Raw genomic sequence first — 14,329 nt, 5'->3', positions numbered from 1 at the left:
GTGCTCCCATGCAGCCGGCGGGTCCGGCCCGGCCTCCGAGGGCCGCCTCCATCTGTGGTATTTTTGTAAAATAGTCGTGCGTCGACCTCGTTTTGTCGTTGATTTCGGAGGTGCTCCGTAAACTATGCGAGTGTATATATGAATAGTGATTTTTAATAGAGCGAGATACCAGTGAAGGAAGAGCTGTCTGTTGGTCCGGCCTCGTCGTCGTCGTCGTCGTCAGTCCCCCCGGCCCGCCGGGCGGACCGTAGCTCTTGGGCTCTGGAGGGATCTGGCGGCCCCCACCAGGGCCGCCACCACGTCGTCCCGTCTGGTCTCCTCGATAGCGGGGTGCAGCGTTCCCAGGAGCCGGAAACGCCGCACCATCAAAGCAGGGCAGTGGAGCAGCAGGTGCTCAGACGTATCCGGCGCCTCGCCGCAGGCCAGGCACCAGCTCGCCCGGCAGCGCGGATCCATGCACTGCTCGCACTGGGGCGACGGGCTACGGCCGATACGGTGCAGGTATGCCGCCGAACCGGACCAGTGACCCGCTCGCACCTGGTGGATGTCGATGGCGACCTCTCTCGGGTAGTCTCGCACCGGCGGCGGGAGGTGGCCGGCCATCAGCGAGCGGTACCAGCCCACAGGCCACTGAGCTAGGGCCCGCGAGCTGGCCGCCCTCGCCGCCGCACGGTGGACGGTCCGCACATCGACTGGTGCCTCCTCCTGGGGGAGTGCCGACGCTTCTCCGGCCAGGGCGTCAGCGCGCTCATTGCCGGGAATGCCACAGTGCGACGGGACCCACTGCAGGCGGAGCGATCTCCCCCCGGAGGCAAGATCTGTCAGCAGCTTCCAGATCTCGGCTCCCATCGGCGACTCCTGCTCTGATGGACCCCCGCGGAGCTTCGCGAGTGCCGCCTGAGAATCGGTGCAGAGCACGATAGGGTCGCCGGTGTGTGCTGGATGTTCGTGTAGGTGCCTTAGAGCTTCTCTGAGCGCCACCAGCTCAGCCCGGAAGCTGGAACATAGGCTGCCAGCTGCTTCCCGTAGCTCCACCGTCTCGTCGTCGGGATACACGATCAGGGCTCCAGCGCCTCCGCTGCTGGTGCCACCCACGACGGAGCCGTCAGTCCAGACCCAGGTGGCGCACTGGGGCAGACCCGCCAGGAATGTCTCCGCCGTTGACTTCTTCAGCTCCGCGCCCGCACCCACCGGAAGGCCGGGGCCGATATCCAGACAGAAGGTGATATCACCTGTCTCGGCCCAGGGTGGGGGGCGGCGCGTCAGCGCCGGCTCGATCGGAGCCGTGACTCCGGCGGCCGCCCACACGGCCTGGCCGACGTCGCGCCAGCCGGTGACCGACGAGAGACGCCGGGCAACGACCGCGTCGGCGACGGCTCGGAGCGGATCGGAGACGGGGAGTGACCTCGCCTTGGCCAGGAAGCGCGCCGCGAGAGCGTGGCGGCGCACCTCGACCGGCACCTGGCCGGCCTCCGCCGTGACTGCGTGTTTTCTCGTTGAGACGGGGCAGCCGGTGACCACTCTAGAGATGGCTCGTACCTCTCTCTCGAGTACTTCCACGTGGGAGGGAGGCGTGGCAGGTAGCCAGGCGGCGGCGGCGTGTTCGAGCGGACCTCGCACGTAGCCGCTCGCCACCGCCCGGAGCTGCTCCTCCTCCAGTCCCCAGTTTCGGCCGGTGAGTTTTCGGAGTTGGGCGATGCGTGGGCGCGTCTTTCTTCGGAGCTCCTTGCAGTGGGCGCCGAAGCGGAGTGTGCGCTCCAGGGTCACTCCCAACAGCTTCAGGCTGTCCCCGGCGGACACAGCTTCCCCTGCCACACGAATGGAGCAGTCGGCCGCGTCTCTGGGGGACTGCGAGAGGACCAGGACTTGCGTTTTCTCGCCCGCCACTTGCATCTTGGCCCTTCCGGCCCACTGAACGAGGGCGTCCGCTGCCATCTGCGCCCGCCGCCTTGCCGTTTCAATGTCGTTACCCGCGCATAGGGTGGCCGTGTCATCCGCGTATATAAACACGGTCGTGCCGGGTATCTCCTTGAGGGCCGCCACTAGCGGCGCCGCCCACAACAAAAACAAGGACGGCGCCAGAACACTTCCCTGTGGCAGGCCCGCGCGAAAGACGCGGTCGCGGCTCTTGCAGCCGTTCACGTTAACATGGGCCCGACGGTCACGCAGGTAGGACCAGACCCAGCTGATCAGGCAGAGCGGGATACCCTGACGGAGCAGTACGACTCGCAGGAGATGGTGGTCCACAGTGTCGTACGCTCGGGCAAAGTCATATGCCGAGAGGACATAGCGCTGGGCCGACTCGCCTTCTTGTGGGTTTTTCTTCCGAGAGCGCGGCACCTGCCAGCCATCTTGCACTTGTTGCACCAGGCGGCCGAGGTGGTCTTCTACGGAGCGTCCCTCGCGGAACCCTACTTGCTCTGGCGGGATCAGCTCGCGCTCCGTTGCCACGTAGTTCAGGCGCGCTAGGATGAGGCGCTCCGCCAGCTTAGCCAGGTGACTGGTAAGGGCGACGGGGCGGTAGGACGACACCTTCGACTTGTCCTTACCGGCCTTCGGAATTGGACAGATGGTAGCCCGTCTCCACTCCGACGGGACCTCGCCGCTGCGCCAGCTGGAGTTGATGACCAGGAGGAGTGCCGCCGTGCTGACCGGGCCCAGATGCCTGAGCATCTCGTTACTGATGCCGTCAGGGCCGGGGGTCTTCTTCATCTTCAGTCGCTGAAGTTGGCGGGTAAGCTCCTCCTCGGTGAACGGGCTGCAACAGCCGCGACGGCGGCCGTCGCGTTCCCGACACACGGGTGGGGTGAGCCTGCGGTGCTCAGCCTTCGCTTGACGGTCGATCTTCGGGGAGCGGACACTCCTGGAGACCCAGGCGTAGGTCGCACAGAAGGCTTCAGCTTTCTCTTCGTCCTTGGCCAGGAGTCGGCCGTTGTGCTTCATCGCCTGTCCGTCCCTGTGTTCATCGTCCGTCGCGTTCTCCCACTTCTTCAATAGCCGTGTCACCTTACCGAGACTGGCGCGGCGGTTTAGTTCCGAAGAGGCGACCTCTCTGAACCGTTCCCGCGAGACCTTGGCGTCGATCTCAGCGGCGCGGCGTCTAGCCTCTCGCCACCGTTCAACGGTCGCGGGGTCGGCGGGGTCCACGTTGGCCTGCGCCTCGCGGCGCTCCCGGACCGCCGCCTCCAGCTCAGGGTCGGAGGCCCAGGGCTTCGGGTTGGCGTACGAGCCACGTGGTATGAAGCGGTTGCTGGCCCGCTGCAGGACCGCGGTGAATCGGGTGCAGAGCTGCTGGGCCGTAGGCTCCGGAGGGGGCGCCTCGGCCAGTGCAGCCTCACACTCGTCCGACCAGGCCCTCCAATCGGCCTTCTTGTGTGCCCATCTGGGGGCGCGGATCCTGCTGGAGGCGCTGAAGCCGTTCCTTATCTTCATCACCATTGCTCTGTGGTCGCTACCAAGGGAGTCCGACAATGTCCACATGGTCCTGCGAGAGAGCTCCGTGCTACAGGCGGCGAGATCGGGCGCGGACTGGCGTTCCACGAGTGTCGACTCGCCGGAGTTCAGGACCGTCCATCCGGTTCGGTCCAGCCAGTCAGCGACTCTGTCCCCGGCCGAGTCCGCCGTGTCGCACGCAGAGTCCCACAGGGGGTGATGGGCATTGTAATCACCGACTATGATGGAGTTGTCGTCGCTTGGGAGCAGGTCAGGGTCGAAGTTGTCCACTCGTTGGTCGACGGCCGAGGACCTGATCGGGGGCCTGTAGAGGCACCAGATATCCAGGGCACGGGGGCCGAGGATCCGGACGCCGCAGATCTCCGTTGTGTCGTCGTTCGCCGCGAGTGGGCGGTCGTCCAGGGGGGCGAAGTGGATTCCGGACCTCACGTAGATCGCCACATCGCCGCCCTTTACCACCGCTGCACCGGTGACACGTCCACGTGCCCGTCTTGTGACAACGGGCGGTTGAAAGCCCGGCAGGCGGGGGGCAGCCCGCGGGAACTGACCCTCATGGATCGCTATCACGTCCGCATGTGAAGTCAGGAGCCAGCGTTCGAGCTCTCCAGTCTTGGTCTGGAGGCCGTCCGCGTTCCAGCACACGAGGTGCAGGAGACTGCGCTGGGCACGATTGCGGTGATAGCGCCTGTTACGGGCCCGTCTTCTGTTGCCGCGGCTTCCCCGTCCGCTGCCACCACCCCCCTCGGTGCCGCGGGGGGCGGGCACACCCAGGGTGCTACTCATTTAGCGGGACCCGGCCGCGCTGCGAGCGCTGGCCCGGTCCCGCCAGTGGGCATACGCAGCCCCGGGGCGATGAAGGTCGATGTAGTCGGGTTGAGGACACCAGAGGAGACAACGCGCGGCGGCCCGATGATGACGGCCGCCAGATCCCCCTCGGAGGGGGCACGTTTGGATCGTTTTGTTGTACGCGCCGGCTCTCCACCGACGCGATAGGCCGCCCCGGAGGGCAACCACACTCCCCACCGCGTGAAGGCGATCCAATCCAGGGAGCGTTGGTCCGGCCTCGCGCTGGGGAGCTGTCGCAGTGTCCCGCGGGCCGGCTAGGACCTCATTCACCAGCCGTAAAACGCGGCTGGAGGGCCGACATAATCCGCCGAGCGGTTATTAAAGTTTAAAGGCGCGGCCATCGGTCGTTAGCGCGGTGTCGGTGGGTGCGGAATCCGCGGCGGATGGCAGGGTGGGACCGTGACCGGCGGCGCGACTCAGCGTCGGTGGGTACGACACTGCGCCTTGGGATGAAGATGTCGCGGGCATTGCACAGATTGAATGGTATTCGTTTGAAATGCAGACAAACAATGCCGCTCAAGGTGGAAGAATGCGCTTAATCCCATTATCGCGCATCGAGTAACACACGATCTGAAACACGCAAACAACCCACAAACTCATGACAACATTACAAACTTTTATCGTCGCAATATCTGGATTATCGACAGCAAATGCATTCACGGCCAATGCACGCTTCAAGTCCAACTCATGTCACGGACCACGCGTTGTCACTCGTGCCCGCCACCCGTCCGCATAAGGGGACAGAGTGGCGGAACCCGCCCAAAACTCTCCCCTCCGCCACGCACACAAACCATCCCCGACATCGGCAGTCGTTCGGTAAGTCGATCGTTACAACTGGCTCCGTTGGCGAAACTAAAAAACACCCGACCACGGCACCACCGCAGTTCATACCTCACTCACCCGCCCGGTCAGTCTCTGGCGGCGACACGATCGCTCCTCTCACCCTTTGTACAACACGGCGCAGCGATCACAGAAGTGGCGGCGGGCCCGGCAGCGGAGCCTCCCCAAACACGGTCGCGGGGTGGGCTGGACGCCCGGGCCGGCCCTACCGCGGTCACAGTTCGGTAGAGAGAGGCTTAGGAGGCCTCGCGGCGGCCCTCCGCGGAGCCAGCGCCGTGGCACGCTGGCAGGACAGTCACTGCCAGTCTCAACCAGTGAGCTAACTCGTCTGCCTTGGCCGGCCTCAGCCGGTCATAGCAACTCACAGTTGGGCTTGAATAACAGTTCAGCCAGTCTCAGTCAGCCAGCCTAGTCAATTTCAGTCTTCGCTGGCCTCAGGTCACCTCAGACAGCCCTTAGCTGGCCCTCAGCCAGCCTCAGCTGCCCTTCTGCCGACCTCAGTCCTCCGCCAGTCTGTTCAGATGACCGACTCCTTCATATACGCGTCCAGCTCGGCGTCCAGCTGACTCTTGGTACTGGCCATGTAGTCATCCAGCTGGCGGTCGAGCTCCTCGCGGGTCATCCGCGGCGCGCCGCCACCGCGGCCCCGTCCGCGCCCCCTGCCCCTGCCGCGGCCTCGTCCCCGGAACCCGCCGGAGCCGCCGACACCGGCCGACCAGCTGCGGGCACGGCCGCGCGCCGCGCCGCGACCCCACGGCTGCACGCGGCCGGACGCTGCGGGAAGGGGAGCGCGGTTAGTGTGATAATACAACAAAGACTAGACCTAGCTGATGTATGTATCTATTCGTTCTTTGAGGAAAGTCTGCGAGGAATATTTACGTTCCAGATTCGAGACTGAGAAGAGTAATAGAAACATTGAAAGGACGCCTTTATCTTCATATTGCCTTCTAAACAACTATCTAAAATTCAGTTTAACAAGACATTTTCGACACCATTGCACCCTAGTATCAGGTGTCCCACCAACCTCTGGTCGGCTGGAGCCGTTTCACGGCCGGCCGGACGCGGCCCAGTCGGGTCAGAATGCTGCGGCCGCCGCCGGTGGCGCCCCTGGCGGCCGGACTGCGCACCACGCCCAGGCGCGCCTTCACCGAGAGGCGCTGCTTGATGGACTGGCGCGTACGGGGCGTCACGGCCGCGGCCGCTGGCAACATCGCCATCGCCGCCGGAGTCGGCTTCTGCGGGAATGGTCAGGGGTCAGTGTCAGCAGTGCTAGGGTTTACAGCAGCTTTGAGTGACTAGCACGGTACATGGAGGCCTCTTGGACGCTGGACGAGGGGAATCTTGCGAGTTCTCACAGAACCGTAATAGTGAAGCACCTACAAATGTATCAGGTATAGAACAACATCTGATTGATCTTGAGAAGAGGACGGCTAAGATTGACAGCTGTTTCGAGATACACATTACAGCCGATTTGTCACCAATCTGAGAGATCCCAATCAGCAGTCTCGTAGTCCCGTTACGTTACTGCCCGTTATGCTACTGCCGGCAACGCTACGTTACGTGCAGTTACTGCCACCACCTCATCCCTCAGTTTGCGGTTGTAACGTGGCCCAGCTCCTTCACCCCCGCCTCCACCCGTCAGTACCGCGGCCCAGCTGTTCGTTACCCCCGCCTCCACCAGTCAGTCTGCGCCGTACCGCGGTGCCGTTGGCGCGCAGGGCGGCCAGCACGGACGGCCGGCTCTCCATCTGTACCGCCAGCCGCTGGTTGGCCGCGCTGCTGGCGGCTGCCGGCAGGCGCGGCCGCACCACCGCCGCCGCCGCGCCCACGCCCGCCGCCGCCGCCGCCGCCTGGCGCTGCTCCCGCAGCTGACGAAAGTGCGAGAACCTGCCGACAGCCAGCGCCACCGTCAGATTGAGCGCTATCGCTAGGGCATCATAACCAGACAAACGGTTTTACAACACTCTGGCCGTAACGAATCAGACATTAGCTGCAGTCGACATACCGGGCTTCTCACAAAAGTCGGACCAATTTCTTTTGCAGATAGTGGACTGGAAACAATATTTAAACGAAACAAATGCACGTGAAAAGAAAGCAAATTTTTAGGAGATTTATATGATACCATACTTGTTGAGTTTAAAAAATGAGACTGTGGTCTTAAGACGCAAAAGCAAACTCAAAGAAATTCTACTTTCAGAATAAGTCGGTCGTTTCAACACAACGGAACTTCCGCAATCTTTTTTTTTGCAAAGTGAACACCATCTTGAAATGCTATATTCCACATTGTTGAAAGTTTCTGGGCCGAGGAAATGTTAACTGCTGGTTCAAAGAACACAGCGGCGGCTGCAAACCCAATCAAAGAAGCCCGGCGAACGTCGCTCGTGTGAGAGATGCGCTACCCAGGCTGTCAACGGTCAGTGATACCGGATGACCCTGACAAATTTTTGGAGTGTCCTGCAGACCACAATGGGCAGCGATCCTGAAGCACTCAAATGCCAATAGTTCCAGCTAGACTAGACGTTTCCACGGCCAATACCGCTACAGAAAACCGGGAGTGGGTGCAGGAGCGCTCCGGGCAGCGTGTGATCTCGAGGTTTGAGACACATCCGTGACCAGCGAGCTCCCCGGACTTGACCCCATCGGACTTTTTCCTGTAGGACCACCTCAAGTCCCAGGTGTTCCAAAACCACCCAAGAAGTCCCAAAGACCTGAAGGGTGCAGTGAGGTTGGCAGTGTGTTCAGCTGCCACCTTCCGTGTGCCGTGCTGCAACAGAGGCCGCGCTGCACCGGGCTTAACTTTGCATCGAGCGAAACGGGGGTCATCTCGAACAGGTTCGGCGCGGCTCAGTTAGGCGATCGCCGACGGTCGAAATCCCCTGAAACAAAACATTTTTAACCAAGCTTTCAGGTGATACCTGATTTATTTTTGTAACACTGACACATCCTAAAATATATTAATTATAAATTCATCCGACTTTTGTGAGAAGCCCGGTATATCTAGCTTCTTAAAGGATAACGAAGATCGTCGAACACATTTTGTCATAACAAAGAGACGGTGATTTACTCAATGCAGCTGATGGGGTGTTCAATCACGTACCTGTCATTTAACGACATTGTTGTCGTTTTAGGAAGAACTATGCGCCCAATCATGATGAATCACTTATGCCTGGAAGCAACAGAAAAAATGCATTTGATCAGTTGTCACCCAAATTGCATTTCACATAAAATCTACATTCTACCCGCTGACGAAGAGTGTAAGGCCGGTCTCCAGCCGCGCTCAGCCGTGGCACCTCAAACATAATAATTTAAAAGGAATTGCCTGATGGATACCCACCAATAAACCAAGTAATAGTAGGTATATGCCTAGCCATTAGCCAATACATAATTATTCTAAGTCCAATAATCTTGACTACTCTTACCCCTGCACTTACGGGGAGGGGATCAGATGGAGCGTCCTTCTGCTTTCATTTCTCTACAAATTAGTTGCGTAAAAAGCGGTGGACTGCAACAAACTTTTTCAGCACCCTCAAGATAATCAATATTATGCCAGCCCTGGGAATTTCATGACCCTGATCTAAATGACCTTTGCCTTGCTTCTCAAAAAGCATGGTCAGCCAGCTTCAAGACATGTCAGCCCTCAGCACACATTAGATATTTGTGCGCTTCCATACGTTTTTTTTTTTGTAATTAGCAGCACGTGAACATGCAAATTGTAAATGCTGTTTATCCCAATGATTATGAACTATGGAGAGAGTCAAGGTCACTTGTTTATAAATTTTGTCCGAAACTTTTGAATGGAAGGATTCGCAAAGAAAGGGCCTTCGCTAAGCAAAACTTGATGCGTTGACCCTGCCTTCTACCCTCCGATCGCGCAATTCCGGTTCCATGGCAGAATTTGGAGTCCAAACCCGCGCCCTGCTGGGGGGGGGGGGGGGGTTGAGCACCGCCCCTGTGGTTTTTGGCACACCTTATCATACATCAATTCCGCACATGTTGTGAAAATTTCAGACCAAGGTCATTCGAGGTCAGGTCACCAGGTCACTTGAAGTGACCATACCTCATAAAAAGTTTCAACGTCTGCCATAGCTACACCGAGTGACCAATCGCTTTGAAACTTTCAGCGATTGCTAAGAGCAATAGTATGTACAAAATGTGTATCTCATAATTTTGATATCGATGACCTTAGATCAGGCCAATTTTGCGACCTCCAATGGGAGAATAAGTCAATGGGAGAAAACTGAAATGCGCGCCTTTCAGACGAAAGCCATTTTTAACACTTCCAAACACTGAATTACAAGTAACTTAGACACACTGAACGTAAAAAGGGTGTCTGTGACCCCTGTTTATACCCCTGAGGTCATCTCAGGTCACGAATGGTATCTAGCAATTTTTAGCGGATAACTTTTGATAGAGGCATGCTAGAGCGATGAAAACGCCTTAGATGTGTTCAGCTCGACGATACGGATCGACTGATATGCAACATGACCCTTTCCGATAAGGTCATGACCTTGAACTGAGGTCAATTTTTCAAGTTGACCTTTCAAAGGTCAAATTATAATTCATTCGATGCGTCTTGACGAGCGGAACACGATGCCGGTAAAAGTAAGCTCGTGCAAGACTTGGGTCAAAAGTTATTCCAGAAAAACTGTTTCAGAAAAAATCGGCTATTTTGGCAGTTTTTGCCCGCTGCAGGCAGAACCGCTGACGCTAGGTCAAATCTGAGAGAATTAATCAGCAAGGGCGCTGATAGGGCTATCGAATGCGCTTTTCCGCGGCGCTGTAGCTTTATTGGTTCTCGAGTTATGCGTTGGCTTCTTGGAAATTGTTGACATTCGACCTGAAAATCGGTGAAATTTTGTCTTCAATGACCTCTGGTGATCTGACCTTTGACCTGTCACTTGCCCAAAAGATGGCCGAAGTGATTTCGTCATTATTTTTTGCGCTCTTTCGAACTCCGCCTTCCGCGTATCGCTACGTGGCCCAGGAGCCGAGTTAGAAAGGGTGTTCAAACACCCCCCCCCCCCCCAGCAGGACGTGGAAATCCAGGACCCCCAGCGGGGTGCGGGTTAACGTGCGCACATAGCCGCGCACGGCCGGTCCCCTCACTGACTTCGCCTGGCTACGGCCTGCCACCAACCGCAATCATGCGTGTCAGGAGGCTCATAAACGTCAATCGCCGTCACGCTTTGAACCCGGACTGCTATAACCGGGAACGCGTGCTCTCACCACGCAGAGTCCAACTCTCTACCAACTGCGCTACGGGACCGGCACTTGAAGGCTAAGTCAAGGTCACTGACATAAGATAGCAAGACAACTGTAAAATTATAAATCAGACCCCCCCCCCCCCCCCAAAAAAAAAAACTCATAACAACCTAACTGAAAGTATAGCAAGTCTTGCATTTCCTGACATTTTGGTCATTGACCAGTGAACTGACAACTGACCTATGTTACTAATTACTATACATTAGCAGTTAGGAAAACACCAATATGGTTTAGTTAAATTGACATATTGAAAGTACTATAAGTTTCATAATCACTTGGATACATCAATAGCAAGTCAATATTGACATCAGTTATCACAGAAGCAGTAAAGAGGCTACCTGTCTAATGTCTTTATATCTATGGGCTAGGTACCTATTCAATGGAATGTTGTTTGTCAAACTGATGCATGGCTGCAAAAAGAAATAAAGCAGCTCAAAATCATTACAAACAATCCCTCCAATACCATCAGTGTCACATTCAAATGAAAATTCATTTTAAGCTTCATGCTTGGTCATGCAAGCATAGGCTAAAGCACTAAGCAGCATCATTGTTCTAGCTTTGATGAGCACAAAATTGCCTGAGACATCAGGTTAGGTCTTGTGCAGCCCTACGACCATACAGTGTAGTATGTAGGTACCTCCTGACAACTCATCATTCATCAGTTGTTGTGTTGTGACTAATCCAGGATCCATCCTTCTGGATAGGTTCCAACTCCTTAACTAGAGTGACCCGCGCAACATGAATAAGGAATATTTTCGATCGGTGGCGTTTGGGTTGGTCTTATGTCGGTCTTCGTTAGGTTATGTATCCATTCAGCCAATTGCTTATTGATGGCTTAACCCTCGCCCGCACATGGGGGGGGGGGTGGTTGCCACCCCCCCAGGTAGTCTTTCTGCTCTGCACTCAACATTTTTAGAGCTAGAAGCCTGATTTTTCGTATAGCTGCTCCTCTATCCTTTCTTGATGTCCACTGAAAATTTCAAGTTTCTGTACTTTTTGGTTTCGGAGATATGACCTTGTTTTTCAGGTCATGTCATGACCCAAATGGCCAATTCTCAACATCTTGCGTTGGCTATGGGCCTTGTGAGCTTTTGACACCTTGATTTCGGCCTTTTTTGCCAGTCTAACCTCCCACCTATCATGGAACATGTTGTTCGACGATGTACAGATGTCAAGGTCAAAGTCGAGGTCAACCTAGGTCATCTAAGATAATTGCGTTTTAGGCAAGCGAAAATTACTTTTTGTGAAGTTTTTTTTTTGCTGCATTTTTGGTAAAGGCTTCTCAGATCATGATTTCATGTAATATGGACACATAAACAATCGATGCACTCATCAGTATACACACAGACACACACATGACACAGACATGCAAACACATATAATTGACCTTGACCTAACTTGACCTGAAATGACCTCAGCAGCAAAAACATGGTCGGGTAGAGTGACAAAGAGGTTCTAGCTGGCTTGGCACCAGAAAATGGCATCGTCATCGGTATATGATAAGCAGCGCACTTGATATCCAGCGGTGACCCAAAACAGCAACATTTTTTAGTTTGACCTCACCTGGAAGGTCAATGACTGACCTGAGAAGGTAAAACTGGGTATCATTGGATTCGTCTCTTCCCAAAGAATCTTTTTGGTCTTTACCGCTAAGCTCTATCTCCAACAGGAACGAAATGGCGCGGGGGGGGGGGTGGCAACCCCCCCCCCCACGTGCGTTCTAGTTAGGATGGGAAAATGGTATGTGCGGGCGAGGGTTAACATTCTGATTTGGAAAAAATATCAGTAAATGTCAAGATTAAGTCCTAAGCAGATTTCATTCATAAATTTTTCATACTTATACATTATTTGACATCCTGAATCCAAAAATGATACTCATATGTCTCACAAATAGAAGAAAAAAACATAATCAAACCTGACCTAACCTTACCTACTTACCTATAACCTACCAACCTACAAACCTACAACCTAACAACCTAAAACCTACAAACCTACCTACCTCAGTCGGGGAAACTATGGCAAAATCTGCTATTTTTAGCAGTCTGCTATTTTTGACAGAAATCTGCCAAAAATGGGTACGCATGTGACGTCATCGTACCCAAATATAGCAGATTTGGGTACGGCCCCATACAAAAGCAGATCTACACCCTAATTGAAGCAAATGCGCATCAAATGCCTGGCAGATTCATGATGAGAACAAGGCCATCTATAGAAGGTACAGTCACTCCCCCGCCGACCAATCAGAGACAGATCCTGAGTGACGTCACCCCTGATGCTCGAAAGGGGTACTCCATTCCTTTACAATGTAAAAATGACTAACTTCATTTGAAGATTGTTGGTGACACTCTTCACATATCGCTCAACGATTGATGTCATTAGAAAGTCCAACTAATTTTCTAGCGATAAAAAAGAGCAGCAATATGCTAAGAAATGGCCGGTTTTGAAGATATAGACGATTTAAAAACCCTCTGCAGTTGCAGGAAAGCAACGTAAAAACGCATCGAGCTTATATTTTTACTATGAATAAATCATTTTTCAGTAAGTTTTTAGATATGGTATCGATTTATTCAATATCTTTATTACAATATTTTTATTACTTGGAACTTTATTTCAAAATAATATTTTCAAAAATGGCAACTGTTGGCAAGTAGCTTTGAAGCGATTGTGGCGCGCCGCGCCATTATTGTCCTGAGGCCCCCTTATGATGTCATCAAAAGTGGAGTGACATGGGCCTGGATGAGAATAGTGCTGAGAGTGATCTCTGCTATTTTTGTTCAGATCCGACTATTTTCAAATTCATTATTTGAAAATAGTCAGATCTGAACAAAAATATCAGAGGATATTCTCAGCACTATTCTAATCATGAATCTGCCAGGCATTTGATGCGCATTTGCTTCAATTAGGGTGCAGATCTGCTTTTGTATGGGGCCGTACCCAAATCTGCTATATTTGGGTACGATGACGTCACATGCGTACCCATTTTTGGCAGATTTCTGTTAAAAAAAGCAGACTGCTAAAAATAGCAGATTTTACCATAGTTTCCCCGACTGACCTACAACCTAAAACCTACAAACCTACAACCTGAAGTCTGAACTAACCGAAAACCGAAAATTTTTGCTGTTACATATTTGTATCAACAGCGTCACAATTGTAGTTAGGACCTAAACTTGACATATACCAAAATATCCATCACATTCAAGTGCTCGTGATCTGATTAGCAATAGCATGCGTTCTAATTTACAAGGCTTCAAACACTGATGGCAAGATTATTGAAAGTCATTGAAGAATTTTGCATTGTCACCGATTCGAACAGTACCTATCAACAGCATATAAGCAAATGAAAATAGATTGATCAATGATCATTGATCACTGTGTGACTGATGCGACAATTGCAAAGGAACTTATGAAGACTAAAAAAGCTCTAAAATATTACAAACGTCCCTCTATTCAGTCTCTAAGCATTAATGTAATTCGATGGCGATAAAAGGAAATAAAATGATAACTTACCAGGCCACCTACCAACAATTCCAAGCAAATTATCCTAATTCCCAACGATCACCCAATGCACCCAACAGTCACACATCGGCATACAACAACGTTGGACGACGCACAGCGAAGAACAGTCAACAAGATAAATTTAATGCTTGGAGTGCATAAATTTTGTGACGTCATCAACTTTTAACCTGTAAGCAAATAGCAATCAACCAGAATGAATCATTGACTCAAAATTACCTTTGGGTCCTGAAAAACAATTTCAGTAAGATTTTCATGTTGATTGAGTTGTTGAATTTCAAGATGAATACCTATGATATTTCATGTCTGAAGCAAACTTTACCCTTTTCTCTAAAACTTTGTTACGTCATTTAGCTGCACAGAAATAAAACAAGTTGTAAAAACGGTAAAATACAGATTTGGCGCAACTTCTTCA

General features: G+C 53.4%; 2 protein-coding genes across 2 annotated transcripts; both read right to left on the bottom strand.

Moving 5' to 3' along the window:
• Positions 1-219: 219 nt before the first annotated feature.
• LOC122393339 lies at positions 220-3,438 on the bottom strand. Its single transcript, XM_043389272.1, has one exon. It carries the CDS (start codon positions 3,436-3,438, stop codon positions 220-222), a length of 3,219 nt encoding a protein of 1,072 aa, XP_043245207.1.
• Positions 3,439-4,902: 1,464 nt separating this feature from the next.
• On the bottom strand, positions 4,903-13,986 carry LOC122393347 (chromatin target of PRMT1 protein-like). The gene is made up of 5 exons (XM_043389287.1): positions 13,909-13,986; positions 8,237-8,305; positions 6,837-7,026; positions 6,164-6,374; positions 4,903-5,913 (listed from the first exon to the last, which is right to left on the bottom strand). The coding sequence occupies exons 2-5, from the start codon at positions 8,287-8,289 to the stop codon at positions 5,657-5,659; spliced, it is 711 nt and encodes a 236-aa protein (XP_043245222.1). The 5' UTR covers positions 8,290-8,305; positions 13,909-13,986; the 3' UTR covers positions 4,903-5,656.
• Between the last annotated feature and the right edge of the window lie 343 nt (positions 13,987-14,329).

The sequence above is a fragment of the Amphibalanus amphitrite genome, unplaced genomic scaffold, assembly GCF_019059575.1.
Source record: "Amphibalanus amphitrite isolate SeventyFive unplaced genomic scaffold, NRLGWU_Aamphi_draft 000531F_arrow, whole genome shotgun sequence".
Classification (NCBI taxonomy): domain Eukaryota; kingdom Metazoa; phylum Arthropoda; class Thecostraca; order Balanomorpha; family Balanidae; genus Amphibalanus; species Amphibalanus amphitrite.
The sequence above is the reverse complement of the archived record's forward strand: the minus strand, read 5'-3'. Positions and strand labels throughout refer to the sequence as shown.